Raw genomic sequence first — 18,911 nt, 5'->3', positions numbered from 1 at the left:
CAACTTTCGGTTGTTTTTAAAAGGATTTGTGAAAAGTTGTGAAAAAGGTAGACTTTTTTCATCAAGAGGTGAAAGGTTAATATTAAGACCGAGAAAATCTTTTGCTATCTTGTTTATTTTTTTTTTTCAGATGATACATGAATTTGTGCAGCGCTCTAGGAAAACAGGGCTTACTGCCTGTGCATAAAGTGTTGTCCCATATTTACCTGTGCAGACCACACAGGCTAAGAAAAAATGCAACTTTCTGCCTAAAGAGGATATAAGTTTAGACGAGACTTCATTTAAACAGAAAATCGATAAAAATGGAAAGTGTTGTCCCAGATTAGTGTGTGCAGACTGCACAGGCCAATCTGGGACGACACTTTCTGCAAATGCATTAAACACTGTTTTCCGAGAGCTAGACTCATTTCTGTTTTAAGCCGCTGTCCCCCCAGGAGTTGTGGCACTGTGTACACAGTTGCTATGGTGATGACCTTGGCCTGACCTCCAGCGATGATGATTATGTGCCCCCACCCAGCGAAAGCAAAGACTCGTCTGCCTCAAAACACCTAAATTCTGGCAAGGTATGTGTGTATTTGGTTGTTAAATGTGTTTTTGGGTGTACTGAGATGTGTTATTGTTATTGCCATGTGATTTTGTGGTGTTTCTTCTGCCTAAAACACAATGATTGGCTGTTTAAAGTGTTTTGAGGTGTGCTGTTAACCTCAAATTCAGGCATTGTATGTGGATTGGCTGTTCAGTGTGTTTTGGTATGTGCAGTCAACCTGAGAAAACATCTGAATTCTGGCAATGTATGTGTGTGTATTGGCTTTTCATTATTTCAAGGTGTGTGTGTGGGTAGTCTGTGTAATGGGTTTTGAAGTGTGCTGTTAATCTCAAAACACATCAACTCAGGCAAGGTACATGTTTGTGTGTGGATTGGCTGTTCATTCTGGAAAGGTGTGTGTGTCCATTGGCTGTTCATTCTGGAAAGATATGTGTGTGTGCAGTGGTTGTTCATTTTGGCAAGGTATGTGTATGCATTGGCTGTTAATTCTGGCAAGATATGTGTGTGTATTGGCTGTTCATTCTGGCAATGTATGCATATGCATTTGCTGTTCATTATGGCAATATATGTTAGTGCATTTGGTGGTCATTCTGGCAATGTATGTGTGTGCATTGGCTGTTCATTCTTGCAAGATGTGTGTGTGCATTGGCTGTTCATTCTGGCAAGGTATGTGTGTAAATTGGCTGTTCCGTTTATTTAAGGGTGTCCTTTCAACCTCAAAACACCTCAATTCTGACAAGGTATGCGTGTGTATTGGCTGTTAAATGGGTTTTAGGGTGTGCTGTATACCTCACCTCATTCTGGCAAGGAATGTGTGTGTATTGGCTGTTAAGTGTGTTTTAGGGTGTGCTTCGATTTTTTTAGTGTGGTACCATGGAATTTTGTGTTTGTAAATGGTAAAATATTATTAAATTTTCAACTTCAATGACAGCTTATTTTGCTGTATTATGTTTAAGTACAGTCAGACCTGGTTTAATCACTTGGTGAATTAGGTGGCCACCTTGGGCTGCAAATGTATGGGGCTGTAGTGAGGCCGAAAAAATTGCCACCTTTTCCTTTTAAAATAAATTAGTGCAGTGTTTTGTTTCTTAATGATCTTCACAGTTTGCAGAGTTAAATTAGCAATAAATTTATGGAACATTACATGAATCTTTAGAAAGCTTTGCAACATGAAGACTCCAAAGATTACTGATGAAGTGATCTAAGCATTGAACTGAAAGCCATTTAAAGACAAGTTACATGGTGTACATAACCTCTGGATGTACTAAACTTTATACTGAAAAATAATCTAACAGATAGTGTCCCCATTTCTCCAACACAGTTATAGCTCCGCGCATCATCTTGACACTTCAAGTTCCTGTGGCTAGTGGACAGCAAAGCTTTAAGGCTTCTCGAAGCTCAAACTCATTAAACTTACCTGCATACATCCATGCTACAAGAAAGACTTGTTTGAATAGCTACTCTGGCCATTGAACATGAAATTGGAAGAGACATTGAAATGATGGAACTCTTCTATGTTTGCTAAATGCAAAAGCGCAAAAAAAAATTAAAGTTTTGAAATTACATAATTTACCATGATACACTGTAACTCCAATATAACGCGGATGACGGGGTTCAAGCCACGCAACAGCGTTATAAACAGATCCGCGTTATAAGTTTTGAGCTCATTTATTGCAGGGGGCTATAACACAGGTATAGTATAGCCTATAATATAGGTACTGTGTATTACCATTCTGTGTTGTCATCCATGAATACATGCATATAAACCGAATCGTATCGATAACATTATACATACCGCTTTTCTAATGCGCACATTTATCTGATAATCCAATAAAGTTACAACATCACTTAAAAAAAATAATAATCTTAAACATTTATGATGATAAATATGTTTACCAATTTCATAAACACAACTACAGTCCACTCTCGTCATCTCGACATCGGATATCTCGATATTCTCGATATGTCGAAGTAAGCTCAATGTCCCATATTTTTCCTTCTTTATCTGTATAAATAAACATCGCTTATCTCGATTTTCGTTATGTCGAATAATTCGATATGTCGATATAAAATTTTGTCCCGAGTCCCGATTTAACATGTATTTACCGTGGTTTATCTCGAAGTGCGAATAACTTTTCCAGTGTCGGCAAAGGGTGAGAAACTTTTTCTTTGATACTTCACCGTCCCGCTTCGCCCGACTGCTCCCGATCCTGTGCGGTAGGAAATTGATCCGTTAATTGCATCAATGATCACACGTGTGTAATGTCGTTAGCCATTAACACTTGATTAAGGTTTGTCACTTTAAGTGTCACTCTAACATCAATTAACTGCAATTAATACACAGCCTGCCGAAAGGCCGAAAGACTAATTGTTTTTACAAACAACATTCCAAAATGCATTGCGTTATATTTTTGCGTATATACACCGTCGTTTACTCGACAGTTTAGAAAAATTATAATTCTGTAATACTTAAAACGTCATTTTAAGCATTTAAATAGCAAAATTAATTTTGCCTCGTAAAACGCGTATATATCAGGAAGAGAGTATTATGCCACACGGTGACGGCTTTAGTTAGATCACTTAGCAGGTATTAAGATGTTAAATACAATGTAAATTTTCGTCTCATTTTTTCTTTGAAAACGCCTTATCGGATATCTCGAACTCTCGTTATCTCGATATTTTTTCTTGTTCCCGCCGACTTCGAGATAACTAGAGTGGACTGTATATGCATATGCCATTTTTCAGAAGTGTAAAGAGGACAGTGCATTACGGGGCAGAGCTTTCATTGGACAAGCAAATTTAAATTTAGATTGAATGCAATATGTTACATGTACAAAGAAAGGTTTTATTGCGTCATACACCGTCATGCAAAAAATGTGCTTTCCGGGGACTTTCTGATACCATGCAAAAATGAAAGTGAATCTCTGTTAACAATAATACTGCCTTAGCATGCAAATAAATCGTCTGGATTATTTAATTATTTTCTTGTACAAGAACTGAATTAAATGACTAAATACTAGAATGATAATGAAATGACAGAAAAACTTGTTTTATACTGTGCGCAGTTTATTTCAAAGCCGCTCTTTATTATAGAGTCAAACTGCAATCCTTTTAAAGTAAGAATGTTTTTATCGATTTTAATAACTTTAATTTTATAATTATCCGGCTTGCACTTAACTTATTGAAATTAGCGCACCGTACAGCTCTGATAGGTAATACATGTAATAAACACTGAAACGCGAGTTTTTCACACCTTTATTGACATTACACATCAGATTAACACCAATTAGCTGTCGGTGTTGTTTAACCTCAGAGCGATTAAAAGCGGTTCAATAAACGGTATAATAAAGCAATCAAGATGTGATCGCCGCCATCTTTCAATTGTCTGAAAATACATGCAATTGCATAACATGGATTTGAATCAGAAATGGAAGGTTGGAGAAAAAACGGAATTTAAGACCCTCCCACGTTATATTGGATTCAGCGTTATATTGGAGTTACAGTGAATATCTATTGATTCTATTTAATGTAAATAAGAATTGAAGCAAACGACAGCACAGCATTAATTTGTGAAAGTTTATGTTAATTGAATAATTACTTGCTGTGGGCCCCTGGGGGGAAGGGGGGGGGGCAGTTTGACAGGTTTGCCTAGGGTGCCCAATACTCTGGCACTGGCCCTGTGTACAGTTATGATGAATTTGGGTTAAGTGCAGGAAAGTATATTTGTATAACTTACTGTAATGTTATCATTAATTTTGATAACTACTTCATAAAACATAATGAAGTATATATATAGGACACAATACAAGCTTTTAATTTGTGCGTATAAAGTTCACAAGTAACTTAAGTAAGGTGTTTGATATACTGTTCTCAAAATGATTTTTCTCTGCAAGTTACTGATTATAGTACAGGTATTCATTATAGTATCAAATTTACTGCATGTATGTGTCTGCGATTTCTATTTAGATTGAAATTTCTGCATTATTATATTCTTGTTTTTCTTGCAGACAAAGTATCTAGATGAAATACATATGCATTTTTATGGTGAAATTAATTCGTTTTTATGTTGTTGTAACATATAAACACTCCAAAATGTGTAGCAATTAATTATTATATATTTTTATATGCAAATGGGATATTTATAACACATATGGGGAAACAGGGTTTAATGCAATAAGTAAAGAATAATATGTTATTGTTGATTATAGATCAGGTTTATCATGCGAGGCTTAGAAAACAAAAAGCACGAGCCTTGGCGAGTGCTTTTTCGTTTTCGTGCCTCGCATGATAAACCTGATCTATAATCAACACTAACCTATTATTCTATTTATCCCACAGTTTATTCAGTAAACCTTTTTATTTATTTTTTTTTAGTTTTCAAGAGTGTTTGTCGTACTTTGATAATGACTGTAGTGTAACCAAGGTCAGTGTATTACTCCGCGTTCCAAAAATAAGCGCTGATCAAATAATCATTTTAAGCTTGGCTGTTTTTGGAGAAAACCCAAGGTATTGTCATAGCCAGCTCGCCGTCCGCTTCGTGCGAAAACCTTAACATTTTGTTAAGGTTTTGAACATTGGCTCTAAAATCAAAGTGCTTCAACCTACAACTTTGAAACTTCATAAGTAGCTGCACCTTGATGAGTTCTACATGCAACACCCATTTTTGGGTCACTAGGTCAAAGGTCAAGGTCACTGTGACCTCTAAAAAAAAAAAATCTGAAAAGCTTTCATTTATAAGCTCATCTATTTTTTGAAAACAATTTATGAGCTATTGTCATCACCTTGGCTTCGGCGTCAGTGTTGGCGTCCGGTTAAGTTTTGCGTTTAGGTCCACTTTTCTCATAAAGTATCAATGCTATTGCATTCAAACTTGGTACACTTACTTACTATCATGAGGGGACTGGGCAGGCAAAGTAAGATAACTCTGGTGTGCATTTTGACAGAATTATGTGCCCTTTTTATACTTAGAAAATTGAAAATTTTGGTTAAGTTTTGCTTTAGGTCCACTTTATTCCTAAAGTATCAAAGCTATTGGTTTCATACCTGCAACACTTACTAACTATCCTAAGGGGACTGTGCAGGCAAAGTTATGTAACTCTGACTGGCATTTTGACGGATTTATGGGCCCTTTATACTTAGAAAATTGAAAATTTGGTTAAGTTTTGTGTTTTGATACCCCTAAAGTATCATAGATATTGCTTTCATACTTGGATCATACTTGGATCACTCGCAAACTATCATAAGGAGACAGTAAAGGACAAGATGCATAACTCTGGTTGTCATTCTTACAAAATTATGGCCCTTTTTTTACTTAGTAACTTTGAATATATGGTTAAATTTTGAGTTTAGATCCACTTTACTTCTAAATTATCAAGGCTATTGCTTTCAATCTTAAAATACTTTCATGCTATCATGAGGGTACTGTACCTGGCAAGTTGAATTTTACCTTGACCTTTGAATGACCTTGACTCTCAAGGTCAAATTATTAAATTTTGCTCAAATTGCCATAACTTCTTTATTTGTGATAAGATTTGATTGATACTTTGACCAAACAACTCTTACCTGACATACCACAATAGACTCCACCCTAACCATCCCCCAAGCCCCCCCGAATCCCTCTCCCCCCAAAAAGTGTTGTTTTTTCTCTTAAAGATCATCTAATAAATGACCAACACACCCTAACACTATACCCCCCCCCCCCCCCCCAAAAAAAAAAAAAATATTTTTTTTAACATGGTTAAAAAGCACAAATATTTTTTGTATTATTTTATTTTTGAAATACTGTCCAACCATCCCCCCCAAGAATCCGCCCCCCCCCCCCTCCCAAAAAAAATTTAAATGCATTTTTTTGCATTTTTGGAAGAAAATGTAATAAATGACCACACACCCACACTATACACCCCCCTCCACTCACCCCTCCCTCCTTTGTGATTGAAATTGAGATAGGACCCTTCACCTTTAAAAAGAAAAATAGATGAGCGGTCTGCACCTGCAAGGCGGTGCTCTTGTTTTAAACTGCACCCGCAGCTGAGCGTAGCACCCGTGATGCGGTGCTCTTGTTTAAAATCAGAATATCGTTCTGTGACAAAGAGTGGTGCGTTATTAATTACAATTTTATTCATATTGAATTGCAAATCTAAAAGTTTTATAACATCAATATAACATTTAGTTGTTATATACAAGGAACTACATTTGTTTACAACGTAGCCTTACAACGTTACAGCATGTGCCATTGATTATAGCAGAAATTTAATAAACCAAATTCACTGTAAAAGTGGGATAAAGTGGATTTTCTTTAAAGGGACTTCCTTTCAGTATAACAGTATTGAAAAGGGTGGGGTGACAAGACAAGTTATATCACTATCTTGTTGTATTACCAATCCATGTCAATATCTGCAGTCTTTCAGTATATCAACCTTTATTCTTGAACTTTATATATGAGTGCACAAATGCTGTTAATAATGTGGTTCTCTTCTGTAAATTGTTTGAGCCATGCCATTAATTGAGTTAATGTGTAAATGAACATATACTCTACAGCTGTAAATGTAAGTTATTATATGCAGTAAACAGTGGTAATAAATAAGTAAAACATTTGAAATTGAAAATAGTTGATATTATTTCTCCACACAATCGTGTGTCATTCCCTATTCATCATAAAAGGGAAGTAAACTGCTTAAGCATGCAAGTTTGTTTGATCTTTGCCTCCCTTGGGTTATAATGTTGAACCTTCAGGAAATATTTCATTACATGAATTATGAAATATTGTATTTCAAAATGTACTAAAAATGAAAAAGTGTAATTTCATCGATCGTTATTGTATTCAAAATCCGCTTAATAAGACAAGAGGGTGCAAGAAAAACAGCAACAAAACAACATACTGTTCAAATCATGTCTTTAAGTCATCTCAATGTTATTTTTGAGAGCAAAAACAATTACTTTTCTACTGGGCCCAGTATCATAAATATTCTTAAATTTTTTGCTCAACTCAGAAGATGAGGTTTGAGTTTCCACTTGGCTGAGTATTGAGGAGGTGGGTCAGCTTATGAAAATCTAAAATCTCAGCTATAAGAATATGCACATATTCCCCCTCAACCTCAGGGTTGAGTTGGGCTGAAACACACACAAAGCCTTGTTAACACCAAATCAAGCCTAATTGTCAAACTCATCTCAACTATTGAGAAAAAAAGTACGCTTGTGATACAAGTCCCTTGACAGTATACATTGTAAGGTACACGTCAATTGATTAAAACTGCACCTAGTACAGGAAATAAAACATAAACTAAAAGTTTCTTTAATATATATATACATGTATATATATATATAATGCATGAAGATCAATGCTAGGGTAATATTGGCCAACTATAATACAGTGTATGACGCACATAATTCCCTCTTGTGTCTCGTCAAAGGGACAAGATAGTACTGGCTATATCTTGTTTGGTCAGTGAACTGACTACTGATGTGTGTCACATAAGTGTTACACATATTGGGCATGTGCATTGTTTTATAGTATTTAGACTATTCACTTAAGGGCTGTGTTTGATGTACAAATTATACATGAATGTTATCATGTGAAAGTCTTTATCTATCACTCGTTATGGAATTGAGTGAACATTATTTAGTAAGTCTTACGTGTGTTAAATACATTGGTATACTTAGACATGTATGTTGATGTACATGCATCCAGTTTAAAAAGGAGCATTTTGAGGTTATAGATCTTTTAAGTTTGAAAAATGCAGTTTAGTTTACATGGAAGTATAGAACTAAGTATATTGTTATAATTTTCTACAGCCAAATGCCTTCAATATTGTGTTCTTGCATAGCTCTTCTACATAAACCTGTAACTTGTGAACTCTAATAGCTTTAATTGCACTCTTTAAATATGTATTATGTCTGTAGTCGGTTGTGTCTGTGCACAGATTTCTCGAGTTAAGTTATACTATGACAGTACATTTTTGGGGATGCCCCTTGGTCTGTTTTACTGAAGTATGAAAATTAATATTTACATAGTAACTGTATTTTAATTTATTATCATGTTGTTTGGTATCAAAACATATTGTTCTATGTTATTAGATGTACATTGTACTGTATACACATTTGGGTTGGCACCATATACTGATATACAGATCTTGCTGTTGTTTTTTCGCTCATCTGGGCATGCAGTGTTAATGTTGAGCTGTTGCTTTAAAGGGCTGTCATAGTGTTTCTTTTGGCGTCAGTTGACAATAATTAGCTTCAAACAACATCTACTTATAAACAGCTGGGAATATTTTCACAAAAGTTAGCTGAAATTATCATTGGGTGTCACTCTTTCAAAGTTTATGGAATTGTTATGGTGTACAGCATAAATTATAAAAAAAGAAAACCTTTTCCTTTGAAACCTTAAGGCATGTATATTTTAGATTTGTGCCTTTGAATTAAGGTGAGGTGAAGTTAATTAATTTTTTGTTTGCTGTAACACCCATGATGACCCTGTCTTCAGTGGTTTTAAGCAACGCTAAAGGAGTGTAAATAATCTTAAAAACATATACACTGAAATAGGTATTACATCTTTAAGTAGTTCAAATAACTTCCATGTTTACACTGATTCATTAACCAGTTTAGTTTTGCGTATATCTTAAATTACCATTAAATTATTCCAGCTATTGATTCACTTTCTTCAATGTTTTCTATTGTACGTAATTTCATGTTTTAGCACTGGTCATATGTGCATAAACATGCCTCTGTCAAAAAATGTTTTATCAACATGAATTTACAAACTTTTTATTTTTAAGTATATTTAGTATAAACAGTCTATTATGTAAAGTTGGAATACAACATTAATTCTAGAATGGACTGTTTCAGCTTCATTTGCTTGGTTTTGACCATGCAAATGTCAGTGGTCATAAAAACAAAGTTTATAGCCATAAATTATAGAGTTATCAATTAAAAAAAGATGTACCTTTGCTCATGCACCACATGGGCAAACCCCCTTTGCTCATACACCGCATGGGCAAACCCCATGTTTGCTCATACACCGCATGAGCAAACCCCCTTTGCTCATGCACCGCATGGGCAAACCCCCTTTGCTCATACACATGCGGTGGATGAGCAAAGGGCGTTTGACCATGCTGTGTATGAGCAAAGGGGGCTTGCCCATATGGTGCTTAAACAGTCCATTATAGAATTAATGTTGAATTCCAACTTTACATAATAGACTGTTTATAGTATTATATAAGTTCACTCTTAATGCAGTTTAATGTATAAAAAAATCCTTCAGAGGGGTTTAAGGAAGAGGAGGTTATCCATATGGAGCATGCATTTATCTCTGACCGACCTGCACTCCAGTAAAGCAAATGGGAAATATGTAGGAATTTTGAGTAAACTCCTACCAAATCATATGAGTCAATGGAGTGAAGTAAGAGTTTTGTTCAAGTTTTGGGGCTTAATATTCTTCACTGGTTTGATTGTTAGACAGTTCTCAGTTTAATTATGTTGTGTTCATTATGTCAGAAGTTTTAAAAGTCTTGAAGTCTTCTGCATTAACTGTAATTGATGCACTATCACATTTGGAGTTGTTTAATATTATTATGATAACAATAAAAAGGGTGAATACAAATTTTGCCTTGCCAGCAAATTCCAATCTGGGACATTTAGTGGGGAAATCAAATACACAACCATTACTGCAAGCTTTTAATTAAATCCATGATAATTTAAAATGGTTTATAAATAATGCAAGTATTTTCTAATTCTTCTTTGAAAAAGGTTTAAAATGCTTGATTATATCACAGATTGTGACCTGGTTGTGACCTACATTATCATCCATGTAAATGTCCCGAAATAAAAAAGCCTGTAGGCCCAAGTTAATAAATTGTACTGCTGCATGGTCAAATAAAAAAGTATAGGGATACAGCATATATGCAATGATGGTAACTAAATATTAAGCATGAAGCTTTCCTTTAGCATGCAGATACGTTATGTGGATACAACAGTAAATTGAACTAAATTCCTCAATCAACTCAATAGATTGTGTGTGTGTCCCATTATATTAGCCAGAGCTTTTATACTATTGACTGTGTTCTTATATTTAACAAGTATTTTTATATTTCATTATGTGCACCACTATATTTTATATAAGATTATTGAAATGATTGTGTGTCTTAAAATTTAATATTCTCATGATATTTAGATTTAATGTGACAAGGCTTCAATAAATTCAGGTTAAATATGCATGGTAAATACACGTGTATGACGCAAGTTTGTTGAAACAGGGAAAATGTAATATCATCTAGTAAATACACAACTCTGTCTGTTAAGTTTTTACAGTTCTTATGTGCAGTCAAATCAAAACTGAACTAATTGCAATATTGTAACATGAAATAAATATACATGTACGAAATTAGCTTGTTTTTCCTTTACATAAGACTAAAATTAATTGTCACATTTAATGTTTACTTTAGTGGGATATTGTTTTCATATATTTTACCCAGTAATTCCAGTATGACAACTATTTTTAGCTCGACTATTATATATGAAATATATATAGTGGAGCTATCCTACTCAACCCGGCGTAGGCGTTAGCGTTAGCGTGCAAATGATAAAGTTTGCGTACTATACCAAATATTTCCAATGTCCCTTGACATATTGCTTCTTATTTTGCATACTTGTTTACCATCATGACCCAACCTATAAACAAGAGCAGAAACTATATCAAGCATTTTGACAGAATTATTTCCCTTTTTAACCAGGTTTTCCGAAGGAAAAAACTGGTTATTAGATTGGCGAATGCGGGCGGGCTGGCTGGCTGGCTGGCGGGCTGGCTGGCTGGCGGGCTGGCGGAATAAGCTTGTCCGGGCCATAACTATGTCGTTCATTGTCAGATTTTAAAATCATTTGGCACATTTGTTCACCATCATTGGACAGTGTGTCGCGCAAAATAATTACGTCGATATCTCCAAGGTCAAGGTCACACTTTGAGTTCAAAGGTCAAAAATGGCCATAAATGAGCTTGTCCGAGCCATAACTATGTCGTTCATCGTCAGATTTTAAAATCATTTGGCACATTTGTTCACAATCATTGGACGGTGTGTCGCGCGAAATAATTACGTCGATATCTCCAAGGTCAAGGTCACACTTTGAGTTCAAAGGTCAAAAATGGCCATAAATGAGCTTGTCCTGGCCATAACTATGTCATTCATTGTGAGATTTTAAAATCATTTGGCACATTTGTTCACCATCATGGGACGGTGTGTCCCACGAAAGAATCACGTCAATATCTCCAATGTCAAGGTCGCCACGACTAAAAATAGATTTAAAAAAAAAAAAAAACTTACAAAGGGGTTTAATTTTTTTTGGTCATTTCAAAAGTTCAGTTTGAGTTTTCTCCCTTTATCAGATTTTTTTTTCACAATGAAAACCTGGTTTTGTGACAATTTTGTCCCTTGTTATACTTAGACTATGCATATTATTGATAAATCTGTGTTAAAGTTTGCGTACTAACCCAAATATTTCCTATGTCCTTTGACATATTGCTCTTATATTTTGCATACTTCTTTACCAACATCACCCCAATCTATAAACAAGAGCAGACAACTATATCAAGCATTTTGACAGAATTATGGCCCCTTTTATACTTAGATAATTGAACATTTTGCTTAAATTGCCATAAATTCTTTATTTATGATCAGATTGTATTTTTTTAAATTTTAATACATTGACAAAACAACACTTACCTAAATACCACAATGGATTCCACCCAAACAATAACCCCCCCCCCCACCTCCCACCCCCCCCCCATTTTTTTTTTACTTTTAAAACATCATCTAATAAATGACCACACCCCACATTATACCCCTCTCTCAACCCCCCACCCCCCCCCCCCTACCCCCCAAAAATAAATAAATAAATAAAATAAATGTTTTTTTTCCTTTTTTTATTTTTGAAAGATCGTCTAATAAATTATTGAATATGAACAATTTCCCCATGATGGTTTACGTTATACTGTCAAGCATTGAATAGTCGAGCACGCTGTCCTCTGACAGCTCTTGTTTCAATATTCAAGCATAATGGCCAGGGATCATATTTTCCAGCAACATCAATCGGTCCGGATTTAAATGGGGGAAAAAGTGTCCGAAATTTTTTATCCGAAATTATGACAAATTCCGTTAAAATATATACCATTGATTTTGCCATTCATGAAGAGGGTATAATAATGTACAAGTTAAATTGCCTTAAGCATTTTTTTAAACGGAACATACAAGGTTTTCTCAATTGGTTTTATCATTAGCTATTTCATTGTTATTTCGGTAACTGTTTTATCTGACTTTTCATCGTTGTCAATATTATTAATCTGTGTAGGTCTATACCGATGTTTTAAATCATTGTCGACTCGATAATAGCTTACACACATGCATTGAACCTAACAAATGTCTGTGCGTAGGTTGGCTACTGGCAATAATAAAACCAAATAGTTGAAAAACAATTCGTGTACGTTATAGTTTGTTGTCAAATAAACCACGGCCGAAAGTTAAGATGCGTAGGGATTAAATCACGAGTGCGAAGCACGAGTGATTCAAAAACACGTATCTTTACTTCCAGCCGTGGGTTATTCAACAACAAACAATAAAGTACACAAATTATTTCGATTCTAACACGATTTTTACTAAAGATTTATACATTGTATATTATTTTTCTTGTGTGCTATTTTATCTGAAGTTCCTCCCATAAAACTAACTTTCGGCTGTTCTGTCAATCAAAACCGCAACTTTCATTCATTTATTGCCGGATTATTACGCTGGTGGAAAATGTATCGGCATGTTTTGTTTAGTTACAGCGCGTGCTTTCAGTGTATAAGTTCCGCCCACAATTATTGCAGAATATCCGATTTTCTTCTTTGTTTATATGAAAGTTTACTGACTGTATCATGCATGAAATGCACAATTTCCACGAGGATAACATCGAGGTTTTAATCTCCGAAGTAACTGTCAACGATTTTATCGTGGACAAGCACACATTACGGACCGATTAGTTTGCTAGGTATAAGCCAGTGAAATTATAGATTGATATTGACACTGGGTTATTCACGCTTGACTAATACACAACCGCGCGAATCTTCGTTGATTGGTGTCATACGCTGATACTAGTCGGCTGACGTGCAATAGACTGGTCCTGACCGGTTTAGAGACTGCAGTGTATAGTTTATCACACCTAATCGAGATAAGAATGTAATTAGGGTATGCTAGCATGTGCACTGCATAATCGATTTCATGACATGGGAATTTTAGCAAACAGAATCGGACCGACTCTTTGGGATTTTCAATCGGTCTTTCATGACCCCAATCGGTCTAGGACCGACAAAACCGAAAAAAATATGATCCCTGATAATGGCTATATGCAATCAGTAAAAAAACCCACAACAGCCTGCTAGTAACTTGCAGTCTGTTCAGGTTTTATGCTGTTTACTGCTCATCAGTGTCATGGGTTAAAAATGTACCCTGTAAATCTTAAAAATAGTAAAAAAAGGTCTCCACTTTAAAGTTGATTTTATTATGAACTACAAATGCTAAAAAATGCGGTGGTAAAGCAGCTTTTTTCCATTCTTTATCAATTTCCTGTAAAAGGTACTATCCCAATTGAGGAAAAATTTCAAAATTTCATAATTATTGCCATCTGAAAAATTCCCTAAAGGAAGGAAATTGCTTCAATTGTGTTTCAAAGGTATATTATCTGCAAGTAAACAAATCAAATGAGCACTGAAACTGGATATTTTTAAGCAAAAGGCGTGTATAAATATAGAAAGCAATAAAACAGGTCCTTAATTCCCAATCTGAAGATATTGGGACGCACATTTTCCAAATTTTAGGATATTTTCCCAATGTGCGTGATGCAGGTACGTTTCCGAATTGGGCAAATAAATCGCTGTAAAGGGATAACCCAAATGCTTTTTTCCTGCAGGGTGACTCCTCTGAGCTTCTGGTGGCATCTGACCTGCAGAATGGCGTTGACGAACGTGACTCCACGCAGGCTGACATAAGCCTGGAAGATTCCGGGTCCATTCATGTTGGGGTTGCCGAGGGAGATGACGCAGACCAGACAGACTTCAGCGACACAACGGAGGACGACGTCAGTGAAGGCGAGCCTAGCTTTTTAACTCAAATTATCTTCATAATAGCACTGCTTAATCCTTAACCGCTCAGGTGCGCACTTTGACAGGTTTGAAGTCCCTTTGAAAATCTAAATTAAAGTAAAGAACTTTTTTTACTTGATTCAAGTTGTAAATTTAAAGCCTTCATTTCCAACCTGTGGATAATTATTAGCAGCAAATAGTATAAAATTGGTTAAGGTTTTATGCTGGTTGCATGTAGCCATTTTCACTTTGCCTCTGAGCAAGAAGGTGTTATATAAGCAGTTCAGTTATTTTGAGGTTAATAAGATAACATTCCATGTGATGAATTTTGGTGTGCAGCAAACTCATGCAATATTTTGATGAGTTTTGGTTTATTTTCATGAGGTTATTTGATATTTAAGTGCTGTTTTGAGCCATTTTAAGTCTTCTATATAAACCACATTGACAAGCAATACTTTTTGCCAAAATGTTGGTGTTGCGTCCACTTAATGCGCTGGCTAAGGTAAACATGCGTCATCTTCATATTGCCATTTCGTACTACAAGTAATTCAATTGAATCTTCACATATGTCATTGGGTATGGTCTGAGTCCAAGATTCATAACTCTGACTTGTGCTATTTAGTAGAATAGAATTATGTCCCTTTTTTGTAGGTAAATGTGCAATGTTTCCATATCACTCTTTTAACTACAGTGTACATGTATTAAATTGAAACTGCACACATATTGTCTGTGACATTGGGTTAGGTCACTGATAGATCTTTTGATCCAGTGGTCATTTCTGAAATATGTGGACATGTGTAAAAAATTTGTTGAGGGTGGTAATATGACCAATTCTATGGCATATTTCATTTAATTTTGAAATCTGCAAATTAAACTTTTCCGCACATGGCACTAGTACAGTGTTCTCCATAAAAAATAGAGTAGCCAGCTTTATTAATTGAGTAGCCGGCGTGTGCGCGAACTGCAAAGCAATTAGTGGGGTAGGTTTGGGAGTGGTATCCCGCCAGGGGGGTTTGGGGATGACCCCCCCTTGAAAATTTTCAAATTGAAGGAGTGAAATGGTGCAATCTTGCGCATGTAAGAAAGCTTTTAAGATTGAAGTAATACAGCAGTTTTCATAGAAAAGAAAATATTTATTTGAAATCTCTCAAACTTAAAAAGCAACAATATACATCTAAGTTGCAACTGTTTTTAAATTTTAATAATCTAAATCCGAGTCTAGCTTTTACTCAAGGGCTTGGAGGGCAACTGATATTCAGCCTCTCCAGATTGCAGTGCTGGCTGCACTTCACATTGCTTTTGGGGTCATTCTGCAGCTGTTGCAGGTCCTCCTCTTCCATGGATTTTCGCTGTGGTGACATCTGTTTGAACATAAGGAACTGCCACATCGTTTACTTTGGAACAAAGACCTGTTAAATTATCCACGGCTTATGTAGAGTATTAAACAAACCATGTGATATATCAAACAAGTCAAACACATGGTTCATCTCCCTATCAAGCTCTATAAGTTGAAACTTTGTAAGTATCATATTACAAACAATTATTCTGAATAAATAGTGTTTGTTAGCAAAGAAAAAAAACACAAAAATATCTATTTCCTAATTTGTCTCATAATAACTTGATTGTTCCCAATTCAAATGGTCCCTGCCCCAAAAAACACTGAAAACTAATCCTAATAGGATGGACATTTTGTGTCTCTTGCAGGAGAGGTGGTGTGTTCAGAGCATGATCACCTTGTGAAGCTTGCACACAATGAGGTGTACCATCTATCTGTGGACAAGCTGTTTGAGCTGCTCTTCACGGACTGCGAGTTCTTCAGGATGTTCATACAGCAGAGAAAGTACACAGGTAGGTTGCTGGGGGATATTGTTGTTGTATGAGAAGGAATCTCAGTGGCACATCTGCATGTAAGCATTGTTGGCCCTGGCTTAAAACTTATAATGGCTGAAAAATGCTGTACAAATTGAATATTGTTGGCAAGGAGTAAATACAAAGCTTTTAAATGTACTGATTTTGCCTTCTGCTGCTGACAAAGATACAAACAGAAATATACTCAAGCGCATACTTTATTTGCGAATGAATGATGAATCTGTTTCACAGTTCGACTTCCTATCTTGACTCTTTTACTGCAACACATAAATGAGTTAGCTATGCATGCAGTTTTTAAAATATTTCCCCCCTGCAGATGTAACGCTGAGTCCATGGCAAGATGAGACAGGGGAGACAATTAGTAGAGTGCGAGAGGTCAGTTACACCATTCCACTGAACGCTCCATTTGGCCCCAAGACTTCTCACACTATAGAGAAACACACATGCTTTAAGCAGAGTCAGCCGGGCGTGCAATATGTAATAGATGCCGAGTGTACCCCTCTCGGTATACCATACGCAGACGCGTTCTACGTCATGAACCGATACTGTTTGTTGAGAGTTTCAAAGGAGAAGAGTCGGTTGCGTGTGACCAGTGAAGTCAAGTATAGGAAATCTGTGTGGGGAGTCGTTAAGAGTGAGTATGAAAGTTCTTCAACTTTCAATTGTTTTTGCATGAATTTCTATATAATTGTTCTCTTATAGATCAACTTCATCGGATGGGGTTATGATAAAAAAATTCTTGATATGTATCTTTTTTTTCTGCCATCTTATTTTTCAGAAATTTGAAATGCTTACGGTAATTTTTAAGCTGTCAGATGTTCACTCTCATAATAATTCATTCAAAGATAGCAGCTTGATAATGAGATTTGCAATTTAATTTATAATACTTCCTTTTTTATTAGGAAATAATACCTATTTGGAAAGTAATGTTTACTGTTAACCATCAACAAACAGACACACTATCAATCATGTTGCTATTGGCATGAATATTTTTAGTAAGAAATAAACTGGGTCTGTCGGGCCATTTTTTTAATACAATCTAGCAGCTCGTTTGTAACGAATGAATATGTACAGCTGATATAGAAATTACATTTGTCAAATAACATGTTAATGACATTTGCATATATAAGAGTGACATGTATTCAAAGTCACCAGGGAAAGTGCAGCTTAGGCGATCAATGACTTGATTCTGTGTCCTTTTTCCCAATAATGCAGTGTCCAACCTGTTCTCTGAGTATCGGGCCAAATGGCCATGAAAGTTCTCAAACTCAAATTTGGGTTTAACATAAAATGATGACCAATAGCTTGCAAGTTATTTTGGATCTTCAAATTACAGTTGTTTGAATGAAAATGATTAGGACTAAAATGTAGTTAGGGAATGGTTAAAGTAATGGGGCCTTAACAGTTAATGTTGAGCACCTTTTATCAGTGATGCAAGCAATTAATTATTTGTTTTCTTTTCTCCCTGACAAAACCAATCTATCAATGACACATTACTGAAATGGCTTTGAAAAACTGGTTATTGGAATCAATTTATTTTACTTGAAATCAATGAAGACATTAAAATCACAGACTTAAGCTAGTTATTCATGTTCATGTGTATACCACAATCAGCACAGGTAATGCAAGATAAAACATTGAAGGAAAGGTTCATTTCAAATGGGATATGTTATAATTAGATAGGTTCAAGTAGGATATCGTCGCTGTCGTTCTCAAACCTCGTAGCTACAAAATGCTAACTTTTCAGGAGAGAGAAAAAACCGACAATTCGTCCTGATAGGAAACCTCGTAGTTGCAAATAAAAAAAAATATAAAAACGTTTTTGTCAAATTTGTCCAAACGAAACGACGTACCTATAGGTGAAATGTCATCGCTACGACTTTTCGACGGGAAAAAAGCCAACAATCATTCTACAATATTTCGTCACGTGGCTTTTTCAAGGACACTGATTGGCGTAGCGTAGAGCTACGGGATATAGCATAAAACACGCGCCAGACTAAATATATTCGGAAAAGACGAAAAAAATATTTTGAAAATTTTGGAGCTACGAGGTTTGAGAACGACAGCGACGATATGTTGGCTATGTACAGACTAGATGGGCTGTGTGCAGACTAGGCACTTAGGTCTTATTAATGCTACTAAAGTCAACCCTAACACACTGTTTTTTTTTGACAAAAATATTGCTAGGCCTTTGATCCTTCTTTAACAAGCATTGTAGTTAAATGACAAATGCAGTAAAAGACTCTAGCCAGAAATCATATGTACAGGTTAATGCAATTCAACCTCATGCCATGCCAACAGTCCCGGATTACCAATTAGGCTGGGTAGGCAACTGCATATCGGGCCCCCCTCCCCCGACATGTAGGGGCCCCATGAGACCGTAACCAAAGA

The 18,911-nt window shown here is 35.7% G+C and overlaps 1 protein-coding gene across 2 annotated transcripts in view; it reads left to right on the top strand.

The window, feature by feature from the left end:
* LOC127859861 (protein Aster-B-like) overlaps positions 1-18,911 on the top strand; it is an 86,814-nt gene that overhangs the window by 24,565 nt on the left and 43,338 nt on the right. For both annotated transcript variants that reach the window (XR_008039497.1, XM_052397430.1), the window contains exons 7-10: positions 420-563; positions 14,480-14,657; positions 16,356-16,499; positions 16,837-17,154. Coding sequence is in view for 1 of the 2 variants with exons in the window: in XM_052397430.1 (XP_052253390.1) it covers positions 420-563; positions 14,480-14,657; positions 16,356-16,499; positions 16,837-17,154 (784 nt within the window). In the remaining variant the exon portion in view is untranslated. The remainder of the gene's footprint in view (positions 1-419; positions 564-14,479; positions 14,658-16,355; positions 16,500-16,836; positions 17,155-18,911) is intronic.

This window comes from Dreissena polymorpha, chromosome 15 (genome assembly GCF_020536995.1).
Source record: "Dreissena polymorpha isolate Duluth1 chromosome 15, UMN_Dpol_1.0, whole genome shotgun sequence".
Classification (NCBI taxonomy): Eukaryota; Metazoa; Mollusca; class Bivalvia; order Myida; family Dreissenidae; genus Dreissena; species Dreissena polymorpha.
This window is presented reverse-complemented; position numbering and strand designations above follow the sequence as displayed.